The sequence below is a fragment of the Schistocerca gregaria genome, chromosome 3 (genome assembly GCF_023897955.1).
Source record: "Schistocerca gregaria isolate iqSchGreg1 chromosome 3, iqSchGreg1.2, whole genome shotgun sequence".
NCBI classification, from domain to species: Eukaryota; Metazoa; Arthropoda; class Insecta; order Orthoptera; family Acrididae; genus Schistocerca; species Schistocerca gregaria.
Genome location: NC_064922.1, coordinates 869,037,455 through 869,051,878, shown reverse-complemented (window position 1 = coordinate 869,051,878; position 14,424 = coordinate 869,037,455). Strand labels below are relative to the sequence as shown.

The window sequence follows — 14,424 nt, the reverse complement described above, 5'->3', positions numbered from 1 at the left end:
TTCTACTCCCACCTTGAGGGATCACTATCCATCAACACCCATCTTTCTCCCAATTGACCCCTTGTCAACCCCTTGTAGCACCCAGACCTTGCCTAGCTGAATCATTCAAGTTACCACATCCTCAAAACGCCCCTCCCAATGCCCCACAAAACCTAGAACCCAAGCAAATCCAAAACACTGTTGCTAATCTCTACACCAAAAACCTCAGCCCCACAGAAGTTTGTCCTGTCAGATGGCCCATCCTTCAACCCCACCCCCAAATTTAACCATGTTGGACTTGTCAAAGATCTACTCTCCTTGGTAGATACACTTCTTGGCCACCATTATATCCAACCAAAGCCCAACATTAAACCTTGTGTTTCCTAGTTCAGACAATCATCCAACTGTGCCACTCCCCATCCCCCCTTCCACCAAACTATTCCCTAGTCCACTCCCATTAATTCCTTACCTCCAACTTCACCTCACCATCCTTCCCCAGGCCCTTTCTAAGAACACTAATCTTTCGACAGAAGAAAGACAACCTTCCACAACCTGAAAACAGATCCAGACCCTAACAACCTTCCTGGAGACTAAGGCTCCAGCACTGTTGTGATGACTCGCAGTGACTACCTGCTGGAATGCCTCCAACTAACTTCTGACTCCTCCACCTACAAGCTCAGTCAGAGTGATCCCATCCTTGAAGTCCAACATAACCTCCAGTCCCTACTGAAATCCATATGTCCTCCCCAGAACCTCTAACCTGAGTCAACCTTCCTCCTCACCCCAGCAACACCCCATACATACACCCCCTGCCCACCCATCCCACCCCTAAGGGGCTCGCCACTCTTTAGCGGGTATCGTGCTTGGCTACCACAACACACACCTATTCCCATTTGGATCTATCCTTTTGTACTGCCCAGCTTGCCCATCAACTTGAGTGGCTCCTTCTTTGATGCCTACCCGAGCGACCATTTCCCGTGTGCCCTTTATCTGCTGACTCCTACCCCTTCCACATGCATGCCCTAATAGCAACTTACTAAGGCTGACTGGCAGCTTTACTCCTCCCTGGCGACCTTTGCAGAACAAGATTTCCTCAGTTATGATGACCAGGTGGACTATCTCACTAACATTATCCTTACTGCTGCAGAAGTTTCATTTCCTCGCAGTTCCTCTTCACCACGTCGTGTCCCAGTCCGTTGCTGGACTTCCCCCTGTGGCTCTGGGTTTTAGAATAGGGGTGTCATCTGTTGTAAGAGGTGACTAAAAGGAGTTTCACACATTTCGGCCTTTATGTGATGGTCCCCTTTAGGGTTGTACATCCATTCTTCAAAATTTTTCCAAAGAGCGAGCCAATTCGGGACGCGGGCCTTACATGGTGCTTTGTGTCCATAGGGCATTGAGATTTATAGCCCACTTTCTTGTCGTCGCATTTCAGTCCCACTCATTCTCCATCTCTTGGGTGAGGATATCTTCCTGGGTGCAACTGTTAAGCTTTACACCTGCTATCTGGATTGCCCTCTAGGAAACCTGGTTCCGGGCAATGCGGACCCCCTGCTTTCCGCGGCTATAAGGGATATTATAGGAACCATAGTGACAATAGTCAAGTGTCAGCTGGAGGTTAAGTTTGAGTCCTAAACTCAGTCTGTAGTGACACTGTGCCCCTTCAAACCCATTTGAAACTGTGGCAGTCAGAATAAGGACATGCAGGAAAAAACTGTCTGCAATGTATATCTGCCTCCAGATGGTGCAGTATCCCTGAATGTATTTTGCACTCATTGATCAACTACCGAAACCTTTCCTACTTCTGGGAGATTTTAACACCCATAACCCCCTTGTGGGGTGGCACTATGGTTACTGGCCGAGGCAGAGGTGTTGAAACTTTACTGACTCAGTTCGACATCTGCCTCTTAAATACTGGGGCCGCCACACATTTCAGTGTGACTCATGGTAACTACTCGGCCATTGATTAATCAATTTGCAGCTCAGGACTTCTCCCATCTATCCACTGGAGAGCACATGATGACCTGTGTGGTAGTGACCACTTCCCCATCTTCCTGTCAGTGTTCCGGCATCAGGCCCATGGATGCCTGCCCATATGCCCTTTAAACGAGGAAGACTGGAAAATTTTCACCTCTGCTGTCACCGTTGAATCTCCCCCGCACGGTAACATCGATTTGGTGGTTGCGCAGGTGACAATAATTGTTTCTGTGGCAGAAAATGCTATCCCTCACTCTTTAGGGTGCTCCCCTCGTATAAGGCAGTCCCTTGGTGGTCACCGGAAGTTGCTGAAGCAATTAAGGAGCTTTGGCGAGTTCTATAGCAGCATAAGCGGCACCCTTCCCTGGAGCACCTCATAGCCTTTAAACGGCTCCGTACACGCGTTCGCCAACGTATCAAACGACGAAAACAGGAGTGTTGGGAGAGATGTGTCTCAATCATTATGTGCCATACATTGCTTTTCCTAGTCTGGGCAAAGATCAAACATCTTTTCGGGTACCCGACCCCAACAGGTGTTCCTGGTGTTACCATAAACATCATGTTGTCTACCAACACAAACGCAATTGCCGAGCACTTGGCTCGAGCCTCTGCATCGGAGAATTACCTCCAGCCTTTTGCACTGTCAAATGGTGGCTGGAAGTTAAGTCCTCTCATTCACTACATTCCACAGTGACTCCTATAACGCCCCATTTACAGAGTTGGAGCTCCTCAATGCCTTTGCACATTGTCCCGGCACAGCTCTTGGGCCTGATCAGATCCACGGCCAGATGATTAAGCATCTCTCATCTGACTACAAGCGACATATCCTCATCATCTTCAACCGGATCTGGTGCGATGGCGTCTTTCCATCACAATGGCGGGAGAGCACCATCATTCTAGTGCTCAAACCCGGTAAAAACCAGCATGATGTGGATAGCTATTGTCCTGTCAGTCTCACCAATGTTCTTTGTAAGGTGCTTGAAAGTATGGTGTGTCAGCAGTTGGGTTGTGTCCTGGAGTCATGTGGCCTGGTGGCTCCATGTCAGGGCGGCTTCCACCAGGGCCGCTCTACCACTGATAATATTGTGTCCATCGAGTCTATCATCCGAACAGCCTTTCTTGACTTACATAAAGCATACTACATGTCCTGACGACATCAGATTCTTGCTACATTGTAGGAGTTGGGTCTCCGGGGCCCACTTCAGATTTTCATACAAAACTTCCTGTCGCTCCGTACTTTCCATGTCCGAGTTGGTGCCTCTCATAGATGCATCCATATCCAGGAGAATGGAGCCCCGCAGGGCTCTGTATTGAGTGTGTGTCTATTTTTAGTGATCATTAACGGTCTAGCAGCAGCTGTCTGGCCCTCAGTCTTACTTTCTCTGTATGTAGATGACTTCTGCATTTCGTACTGCTGCTTTAGTACTGGTGTTGCTGAGCGTTGCCTACAGGGAGCCAGCCACAAGGCGCAGTCATGGGCTGTAGCCCATGGTCTCTAGCTTTCCGCCATGAAGCCATGTATCATGCATTTCTGTCGGCGACATACCATTCCTCTGGAACCAGCACTTTACCTCAATGATCCACTCACTGCAGGGGAGACGTATTGATTCTTAGGCCTAGCTTTCGATGCTCGTTTGAGTTGGCTTCTTCTCATTCATCACATTAAACAGAAGTATTGGCAGTACCTCAGTGCCCTCCGCTGCGTGAGCAACAGCAACTAGGGTGCAGATCGCTCCACACTGCTGCAACCCTACAAAGCCCTTGTTTAATCCCACCTTGACTATGGGAGAGTGATTTACGGTTCGGCAGCACCCTCAGCGTTGTATTTGCTCGACCCATTGCACCATAATGGAGTTCGACTAGCGACTAGAGCTTATAGTAAGTGTCCGGTGACAAGTGTACAGTTGGGGGCTGGAGTCCCTCCATTGAAGATCAGTGTACAACTGCTCGCCAGGTACGTTGCACACATTCATAGCTCTCCTGAACATCCTAATTACTGTCTTTTCCCAGCCACAGTGGTTCACCTTCCGCATAGGTGACCCAGGTCAGGGCTTATGATTGCGGTTCATATGCGATCGCTTCTGTCTGAACCAGTCCTTCCCTTCACGACTTCTCCATGAGCTCCATTAATGTACACCTTCATGGTGTAGCTGTAGGCTGAAGCTTCGCCTGGACCTTTCGTGTGACCCTAAGGACTCCGTGAACCCTGCAGCTCTCCGCTGTCACTTCCTCTCGATTCTTGAAGTGTTCTGGGTGCTCTGAAGTGGTTAACACCAACTGCTCGATAGCTGATGGTAATGTTGGCTTTGCCTTTATCCACAGAGGCCATATTGAACAGCATTCCTTGCCCGATGGCTGTAGTGTATTCACTGCACAGCTGGTGGCCTTATCTCGTGCACTTCAGTATATCCGTTGATGCCCCGAGAAATTGTTTCTTCCATGTACGGACTTCTCAATGAGAGAGTGCTACTCCCACCATCCTTTGGTTGCGGCCATCCAGGAGTCCATCTATGCCCTGGACAGGTCCCATCGTTCAGTGGTGTTTGTGTGGACCCCAGGACATGTCGGCAACCCAGGCAACAAACTTGGCGACAGGCTGGCCAAACAGGCTACGTGGAAACCGCTTCTGGTGATAGGCATCTCTGAACCTGACCAGCATTCTGACTTACGCAGTAGGGTTTTCAGGCTTTGGGAGACGAAATGGCATAACAGTACACACAACAAACTGCGTGTCATTAAGGAGACTACAAAAGTGTGGAAGTCTTCCATGCAGGTCTCTCACAGGGAATCAGTTGTCCTCTGCCAGCTTCACATTGGCCATGCTTGGGTGGCCAACCGTTACCTCTTGAACTGTGAAGACCTGCCTCAGTGTCGGTGTGGCCCAAGTGTTTCGTATAGAGCATGAGCGCCAGGAATTTCGTAGTGTCAATAAATGGAAGGGCAACAGGCCCAAGATGTAGAGATGGTGGGAGAAACCATTTGCGCCGCCAGAAATTCATACAGACAGTTTTGTCAGTGGAAAAGGGAAAGCAATTGGCAATGCTCCAGGAGTGAAGATGATTAAGACAGTGAGACAGGACCATGGAGAACTGAAATAGATGGCAAAATCATCAACAAAAACGGAGCCAGAGACACCCACCGGGAGACAGGGTTATCAATCCCTTGTTCGTAATAAGACAATTCCACAAGTGTGAGAATAAAACCCACGAGATATAAAACAAAAAACAGAAAGGAAAAACCACAAGAATGAAAGAAAGGCAACAAACACTAAAAGGAATGAGAGGACAAGAAAACATGGAGACGCTAGAAACAGAAGAGAGTAAGACAAGAAAGCAGATTGCAGTGGCTGGCCGACCACGAGAATAAAAAGGGAAAGCCAGCCACTCTGCAACACATTAAAACCTCCACCCTAAAAGCACTAGGGTGGAGGACACAGAGGGACAAAGGACATGCGCTAAAACTTAGATCAAATGATAAAACCCACCCTCATGGATAAAATGTAAAAGTAATTAGACAAAGAGGTGTTGTCAGATAAAATAAGCAGCAACAGTCCAGTAAGCCAAGATTTCGTCACTGGGCAGTCAAAGTGGGACAGTGCACTAGAATATGGGCCTTGGTATCTTCAGACGCCCAAAGTGATTTTTAAGCTTGACATAGTACAAGAAAACTTGTACTTCAAAACATGTTTTTACAACTTTGTTTTCATCCGTTTTAAGTATGTATCACAGTTTTATCATTGCGTACAGATAGATCCCAGCAAGAGAATGTCCTCGGTTGTTCTGCTGTTTTCCCTGATAGGGCTTTTACAGGGCATCTTACAGAACAAATTAAAAATTATGATGCGGAATTATATGGCATTCTGATGGCACTGGAGAGGATTCACAGGCGTCACTATTTTAAAGGTTTCTTGTCTGTTCAGGCTCGCTTAGTGCACTGCAAGCACTTCACCAAACGTATCCAGTAGACCAGCTGAATCCAGTAGACCAGCTGATTCAGCTCATCCATGACTCTTTGCAGCGGCTCCAACACTGTGGCGAGGTGGTGATCTTTTGATAGATACCTGGCCACATCGGGATACAGGGAAACGACATGGCCGACAAAGCCGCCAGGGAAGCATGTCGGGATGGTGCTGTCCATCATGTCCCATCCTGGTGCATGCCATCGTCTCATTTTCTCACAGACGCATCATCCGTCAATGGGAGACTGAATGGTTGCAGGTGACGGAAAACAAACTGGGTTGCTCAAATCGACGACACAGGCGTGGTGGACTTCATGCCAGCCTTATCGCTGGGGAAGGAGGTTCTGCTTACCAGACTGCACATTGTACATAGCCCATTAACACATGACTTCTTCCTCCAGCTCGAGGATCCACCACTTTTAGTTCAGCATGTTTTGGCAACATGTGCCCTATATACTGATATAAGGGCAGCCCTCAGTCTCGTTGGAGATCTGCCCACACCTTCGCAGATACTAATTCCAGTGATAAAACCAGTGATAAAAGAGTAGTGAAAGTTTGTGAACTGTCGGGCCTCATCCATAAATTGGTGGGGAAGGGAGGCAGACTTTAATACATCGTAAACTGCTTCATATGTGGGGACACCCTTCGTCCCCACCCATGAGATTGGCTTGCTGATCTTTTGTCAGGGCACTGATGACGTTGATGTTGAGTGCCAATCACCTCAAATCAACAACAACAACACTGGACCTCAATAGATGGAAAACTGCCGCAACTAATCATAATTCTTGTTAGGCTTGTGAGGTGCGTGTTTTTTATGGAATTGCTATGCACCACTAGAGTTAAAGTATTCTTTCCATATCTCCCAAATATTTTTCTGCCGTGGTATGAGATATGACTGTGAAATGGTTTATGTTAAAGAATTTCATTTGTCACATCATCAACATGTTTTTAACAAACATATGCGATATAAGCCAGAAGCAGGTCAAACTCATTCCTCTAAGATTAATTTCTAGTATGTCTTGTGCAAGTTGGCTGAATGACGGTTCATTTTTATTATTCCTTTTAGAATTATGTTTTCTTTTTTCTGGGTTAGTATTGATATACAGATTCAGATACCCTGTATTTCTCCCAACCACCATTGTTTGTTTTTTTAGCGACAGCATTTGCTCTGAAGTCTATATTTAGAAATTTTATTGTAAAGTGCAAGTGATAGTCCTAGTTTGATATGTGATAAAGATTTGAACAACTGATATCTCTTGCTTACATAACTCCATTATTTGATAACTTCAAGTGTAATATTTTCTTAGTTTCAAGCTGCAGCAAAGTACTTGAATGTTGCTTAGTTGATAATTGTATGGCAGTTTGGAAGGAATTCCACAACCAGATATCTCGCCCAAGTGTCTGTGTAAATCTATGGATTATTTTACCATCATAAGTTATGCATTTGCTTGAGTCTGGTACTTTTAGTGCTGTTAGTTGGGCATATTAGATGGGACAACAATGTTTAGTCTAAAATTAGATAATTCGTACAAACCTTTGGCATATTGATGGCGTGTAAATGGTTTAACCGTTTTGGTCAACAGATGGTACACTGGCTGTGTGTGTGGTTTTTTATATGCACCATACCAGGATCAGCCACATTGTACATAAAACGGATTTAACAATTTGATTGAATACCTGGAAGACCACCAGTCCTTAATCACACTGAGAAAACCTGTAATATCCCATCACATAGAATGTACTGTACAATAATTTGAAAAGTACTTGAACTTATGAAGTTGGTAGCTGGTACCGTGTTGGAAGCTTATCTAAGTTCTACTTCAACTTTGTATAGAGCTGTAATTCATGTCTTAGGCAGTAGCTACCTTCTTTATGATAGTGTACAAAAAATGTCACTGTACAGAGCTATCGATCACAATGCTTACAAAAAGTTTTGTAATCATAAGTTTTCACTCCTGCAAATGCGATGGTAACAAGAAGCAATGGAGATGCCTTTAACAACCCAAAGAATATCTTGATGATGGTTCTAAGATTCTACTTCTGGGAAGGAACTTGCTCCACTTCTAACAGTAAGCTGTTATAGGATGCTGAAGCAACAGAGCTTTTCACATGACTAGAAAAAAGTGCAAATTATTCCTGTTTTGCAGAAGGGTCATTGGATGGACATGTGTAACTACTGGCCTATATTTCTGATGTCAGTCTATTGTAGAATTGTTGAACACACATCATGCTTACATGTAAAGATTTTTTAGAGACTGCTTATCTCCTCTGTAGGAGACAATATGGATTCTGCAAACAGTGGTCTTGTGCAAATGTTCGCACTGTTTGCCTGAGAGACTCAGAAATCTACATAATTTCACCCAGTGAACAGTGTAAGAGAGTATGGAATATTTGACTTTGCGATCAGAGGTAGGATTTCCTAGTAGATAGAACTCAAATGTCTTTTTACTAGATGACAGGGAGACTTTTAGTGTACCCCAATGAGGCATTGCAGCATCATTTCTATTCACAATGTGTACAGTGATATGGTGGATAAGGTCAAAAGCTCAGTGAAGCTGTTTGTGGATGGTACTGTTGGATATAGCAAAGTCTCAGCATTACAAAATTGGAGTAAGCAGGGAAAACTGCAGACAGTGGTCACACAGTTGCAAGACCAGGCAAAGGACCATCTCCATAAAAAATAAAAAAAAAACATCTTGCACATCAACATCCATTGGTGTTTTGTTGTATGATTTCTGCTCACTGTAAAAGTTTCATAATTTTAAATTATGTTGGACACACAAAATTAGTTGTAGTAAAGGCATATGTTATAAAGGTTCATAGTGAAATGCAAGTAATGCATGAGACAGGTACCTTTGTCTGATTATTGAGTACTGCATGTCAATTGCAACCAGAACCAGGTATGATTAGTACAGGAGATAAAGATTCAACGAATAGCAGTGCATTTATCTGGAAGTGTGAAAGCATCACAGTGCAGGTCCAATGGCATACAATGACAGAAGTTTTTCCACTGTTCACATGTTGAGGGACCCATGCAATGTTGTTTGTGTACTGCTGCGTCACCACTAGCTGCCGAACCTTCTCTACTTGTGTGACTTCATAGTACTGTGCTAAATGTGACACTTCGTCTAACAAAGTATCATCAAAGTGTAAAGCCTTTAACAGAAATGGTGCATCAGGTGCTGTGCAGGTAATCATCACTTATCATGACTTCTGCATAAGATACTTTGGTGGTAGGTGTGAAAAAATTCGCATTTGAGACTTCACTTCAATATGCATGACTAATCTATCAAAAATCAGGGAAGGTGAATGTGATATGTCACAGAGTCTCCGAGGCTGCTCTCCACAGTAAAGCTACAAATTTCTGGTGTAGGAAGTATTAACATATAACACAAATAGCATTACTGTACATTTGACAATTTTGTCCAGATGACTTGGTGCTCTATCAGAACCATTCTACCGCTGGTGCTGTTCCCTCATACCCATCATGAAAAGTTCTTATGTTTGGAAGTAATAGGAGGAAACACAAGTGACAATGAAAATTTCTGTTAGACCTGGAGCTGTGGTTAGATAGTGTTAATGTTATATATATTAGTATAAAAGTTCTCAGTTCAAACCCAGACATGACACAAAGTTTCATTATTTCTGAACAGTTTTCACTTACTTTATTTCATGTCATTACATTTTCATTGATTTCATCCCCTATTTACTCCATTTTCTAGTTTCAGTGAACTTAATTAAGTTGATATGAACCAGTAACTGGTTTGTAGATAATGAGAATAATAGTCGAATGGAAAAAGAGAACATCTTTCTGTGGAAGAAAATCAGAACTAACAATAGGACTGTTAGATCTGTTGCTTTTTTTTTTCCCAATATTTTCTTCTTAACATGTAATGTAACTCTTCCCCAAAGTGTCTTGTATTTTTCTGTTGTACAACAAAGGCTTTTCATGAAAGCAGCCTTTATATTTTTCTGCATCTTTTTGCAATGTTGTTTACATTTGAAACTACTTTTGGCTCTACACATTGTTCAGCATCATTGCAACTTTCTCAGCTTTCTGTTACGTTCTATTGCTTGTTTACTTCGCATTCACCCTTATTGTTTTACTATGCTGATTGGCTCTTGAATTTTCTCAAAATGGTTTTTTAATCACTGAATCCTACAGCAGAAGTTATCACTCATTGTTGATGAGGATGTTAGTAACAAGTCTGTGGTTACTACATTAGATGAGAATTTGCACAACATGGGTAGAACTTAAGATGTTGAGCTACTTTTTATAATTTATGAGAAATAAGACTTGTTTCTGTACAGAGGAGGAAATATCTCTCTCTCTCTCTCTCTCTCTCTCTCTCTCTCTCTCTCTCTCTCTCTCTCTCTCTCTCTCTCTGTGTGTGTGTGTGTGTGTGTGTGTGTGTGTGTGTGTGTGTGTGTGTGTGTGTGTGTGTGTGTGTGTGTGTGTGCGTGTGTTCCACTGAACAAGTAGTAACATTGAAAAACATACTTTGATATGTTTGTTGTCTTTTTTTTACATGTAATTTTACAGAAATTTATTATGGAAATATTATAAATATCCTTATTAATAAAATAATTTTTACTTTTCAGTTACTGCCCTAAGCTAATAAAGCTTGTTGAATCTCCTGAGCGTGTGGAACCAAGCTGGGAAGTCGTGTGGTGCCTCCTGGTGGACCTTCTGGCAAATCAGTTGCTGTCAAACCAGAACAGTCAGTTGACAAACAGCATGCTTGCTGTGGAAGAAAGAGCATTTAAACGCAGTGATAGAGCTCCAGCTTTCAAATGTTGGAAGTACCTAATTGAAAAGTTGTGTGCTTCAAATGGTCAAGATATTAAGAAGCACCTGAAACTTTTACTACAGCCACTAGTTATTAGCAACACCAAAAATGAACAGTTGATTCGTTTGAAACATGAGGTTTTTTGGTTCTTTGTTTGCTGCGCAGCACCTTTGTGTGATGACTGCAGTGTAGTTCTTAATGCATTTCTCAGATTCAACTTTGGAATACCTGATCAGACTGATCTGAGTCATTTCAATCTTTCTGTTAGCAACAGCTCTGTTGCTGGCAATGGAAAACATGCATTTTCTGGCCTGAAGAGAAACTTCCACATTTTTCGATCTGGTTGCATTGATAGATTAGCACAAGTTTTGTGTCCTATTGCACCAGAGAGCAGAGATGATTTTCAGTTTGAATCACCAAAATTGTCTGTCGCTGTAATTAAATCACCAGCACAGTTTCTGCGCCTTCACCCACTGATCCTCTATTGTGCATGTTCTGCAGTGTTGATTGTGGCATACCGGAAAAACAAAGAAGCACAGGAAGTGCTGAATGTTGTGTGGGAGTCATTAGTTTACCATATGAAATCTCTCATCACATCAGAGAATTCTCAAAAAACGAAAATAACAGAAGTGACTAGAGATTTTTTATGCTTCTTGCGCAGCATGAGCAGACAGTGTAGTGACGACAGTTTCTCATCCTTACTACTGTCACCAGTGTTTGAAAATGTGATCTGTGGAAGGAATTGTTTTCCTCCTGCCTTCCTTTCATCTAGATTATGGCACATGAAAATGGCTGATGATATGTTACCAACACCTGCAGCAGTGCTTGTGGAATGTCTGCTCACACCTCCTGTTGTACCACAAGATGATCAGAGTGACAGGTAAGTGATCAATTTAAATGTGCCTCTAAATGTTTAATCAGAAACATATTTCAGTTTTTGGCTGTAATGGTGCTAAATGTTACTGGCTCAAGTAAAATAATGTTTTAATAACTTGAATACAATGTATTAATGTTCCACTATAATATTTATTAGTTCATTATGAACTGGCTTTTGGCTTCTTAGGCAATTGTCAGATAACTTAATGTTGAACAGGTAGTCCACATGACCTCAGCGAGAATTCATAGTTGCACAAAGAACTCTGTACAAAGGTATGTGATATTTTATGACTGTATTGACACAAAACATGAGCATCATGTAATACCTAAAGTGACACTGAACAGATAAATCTAACGGGTGGTTTGAGACTTTCCCGATATAGTAACTGCTCCATTGGTTCACGAGCGTCATGTCTGACAATGTTGTTGAAGCTGCACAATATTTAAACGAGGCAGCTGCTTTGTCATCTTCAGGTGCTTACTGACTTGTTGCTGCAATCACTCGCCAATATATTCACTAACTCGCTAGAAAAGTGCAGGCCCCAAGCAATGGGGCTATATCGTTGTCATAGACGAATCATAGATCACGGCGATATCCAGTGCCCCCGTCAGAGAAATGGGCCACTGTCTTTGCATTCGCAACACAGGAAAAGTGCAGCCACAAATAGTAGCACAGCGACCGTACATGTATTGTTGTCACCCATTTTAAGTGTGGCACTTTGCTTCTCCATCTGTGTCAACTTGTATTTGTTCATCTGTGGCCTACGGTACCTTGGTGCCGCCAATGCCAGTTCCCATGCCTTCCTGAGCTCATATCGCCTGTATCTACTGATCAGGTTGTTAGTTAAATGAATGTTAACCGCTTCTCTAATGGTGGAGTCCCAGTACGTGGAAGTGCATGAAAGGATCTTTGTCTCTCTCTCTCTAATTTATGCTGTGTCCCGTCAAGACAGTGTTCAGTCACAGCAGACTTTTCTAGCTGACACAGTCTGGTCTGACTTCGTATGTTCAGGACTTTTATCCTTAACAGTGCAACACTTCTGGCCAGTGTATGATTCTCCACATTGGCAAGGGAATTTATATATCCCTGGTCTCCTTAGACCTAGGTTGACTTTAACAGAACCCAGCATAGTTTGCACTTGTGCTGAGGGGCAGAAGACACATTTTATTTGACGTTCTTTGAACAACGTGCTAATCTTAAATGACATGTCATTAACCTTCACTAGAAAAACTATTCTAGTGGAATTCTCCCTTTCTTCTGGCTGTTCTTGAGCTTTAGTGCATGCAGGTTTTAATGGATTACAATCTGTTAATCAAAGTACCCGTTCCGTACAAACACAGACTGAAGATTGCTAAGCTCTGCTGATAAGCTCCCTGCATCCGAGATAATTCTAGCCCTATGAACGAGAGCCCGTAACATGCTACTGTAGATGGCAGCTCGTTGATATCAGTCAGTGAGAGTTGATTTGCAAAACACACTGTGATCAAAGGAACCATCTTCTTTTCTGTGGACCAAGCCATCTAGGACTGGGAGGTTTCCATTTTTCACAACTTCAGTAGTGAAGCAAATGCTGGGATGGAGGGAGTTAAGGTGTTTCAGAAATGCAGGAAGCATTGCTGCTTCATGTGCCCAAATTATGTTAGTGTCGTCCACATATCTTCAGAAAGATTTAGGTTTCGACACCAGTGACTGAAGTGCTTTTTCCTCTAAGTCTTCCATAAAAAGATTAGCTACTTTGCGAGACGAAGGGCTGAACATAGCAACGCTGTCGGTCTGCTCAAAATATTGTTCATTAAATAAAAAGTAAGTCGAGGTGTGCATGTCGTTGAACAGATGCAAGAAGTCCTTTTCCAACTAAGTTTCTGTAATTTATGATTAATTCGTTAAAGGAACTCATGTGAACGAAGGAGACCACATTGAATCAAAATGCAAAGTCTTCAATCATTGTATAACATCTGAGTTTCGAATGTGGTGTTCACATTTTCCCACCAGTGGGCATAGAAGAGAAGTGATGTTTTGCTACATAGCATGTTGGGGCTCCCATATTGCTCACGATGGCACGAAAAAGATCCCCTTTGATATGGCTCATAGGCAGCCTATAAAGTCGAGGTGGAATTGATGCTTGTACTCTCGAGCTCTTTTTAAGATGTTCATGAAACTGGCTGGATTTGAGCAATGTGGTTGTCTTCTGTTATATTGTGTCAGTTGGATTCTTATGGAGACGGCAATACGCTGAGTCATGTAGTAAATCCATTTTGTCGAAATAAGATGTTGCAGGCAAAACAGCAGTATCATTTCCCTTGTTAGCAGGAAAAAATCACTATATCTGTGTCTTCTCTTAAGGAATGGAGAGCTTGCCTTTCTGCTTTGGTGCAGACATCCTGGTTATGGGCCTGCAAGCCTCTTGTCTTATTTCTTCAGCAGTCTCACTTGGAAAATTTAGTTCCTTTTCCAACACTGATATCACAGCATGACTCTGTTGTTTATCTGTGAAATTAATCACAGTACATATACGTGGTTTATGTTCTGGCGATGATTGGCGTGTAAGGTGATGGTGCTTGGAAGTTCATTGTGCCATGGCCTTCTGTCTCGTCCAGTCTGAAAGCGACCACATAGCAGACCATAGCGTATCAAACTTACAAGTTCCATCGCCTTACACACTATTCATCATAAGACCGTTAATCATGTAGACATACTGTGTTTAATTTCACAGATAAACTACTGAGTGACACTGCGGTATCGGTGTTGGAAAAGGGACTAAATTTTACACCCACTCCTAAGACCTTGCCTATAAAGGATTTTATCAGTGCCACTGAACAAGGTGTCTTGAAACTTCAGAGTGA

General features: G+C 43.0%; 1 protein-coding gene across 1 annotated transcript in view; it reads left to right on the top strand.

The window, feature by feature from the left end:
- The window catches only part of LOC126354900 (uncharacterized), a 163,804-nt gene that overhangs the window by 17,304 nt on the left and 132,076 nt on the right, over positions 1-14,424 (top strand). Inside the window, exon 4 of the mRNA XM_050004965.1 lies at positions 10,517-11,584. Coding sequence (XP_049860922.1) covers positions 10,517-11,584 — 1,068 coding nt within the window. The remainder of the gene's footprint in view (positions 1-10,516; positions 11,585-14,424) is intronic.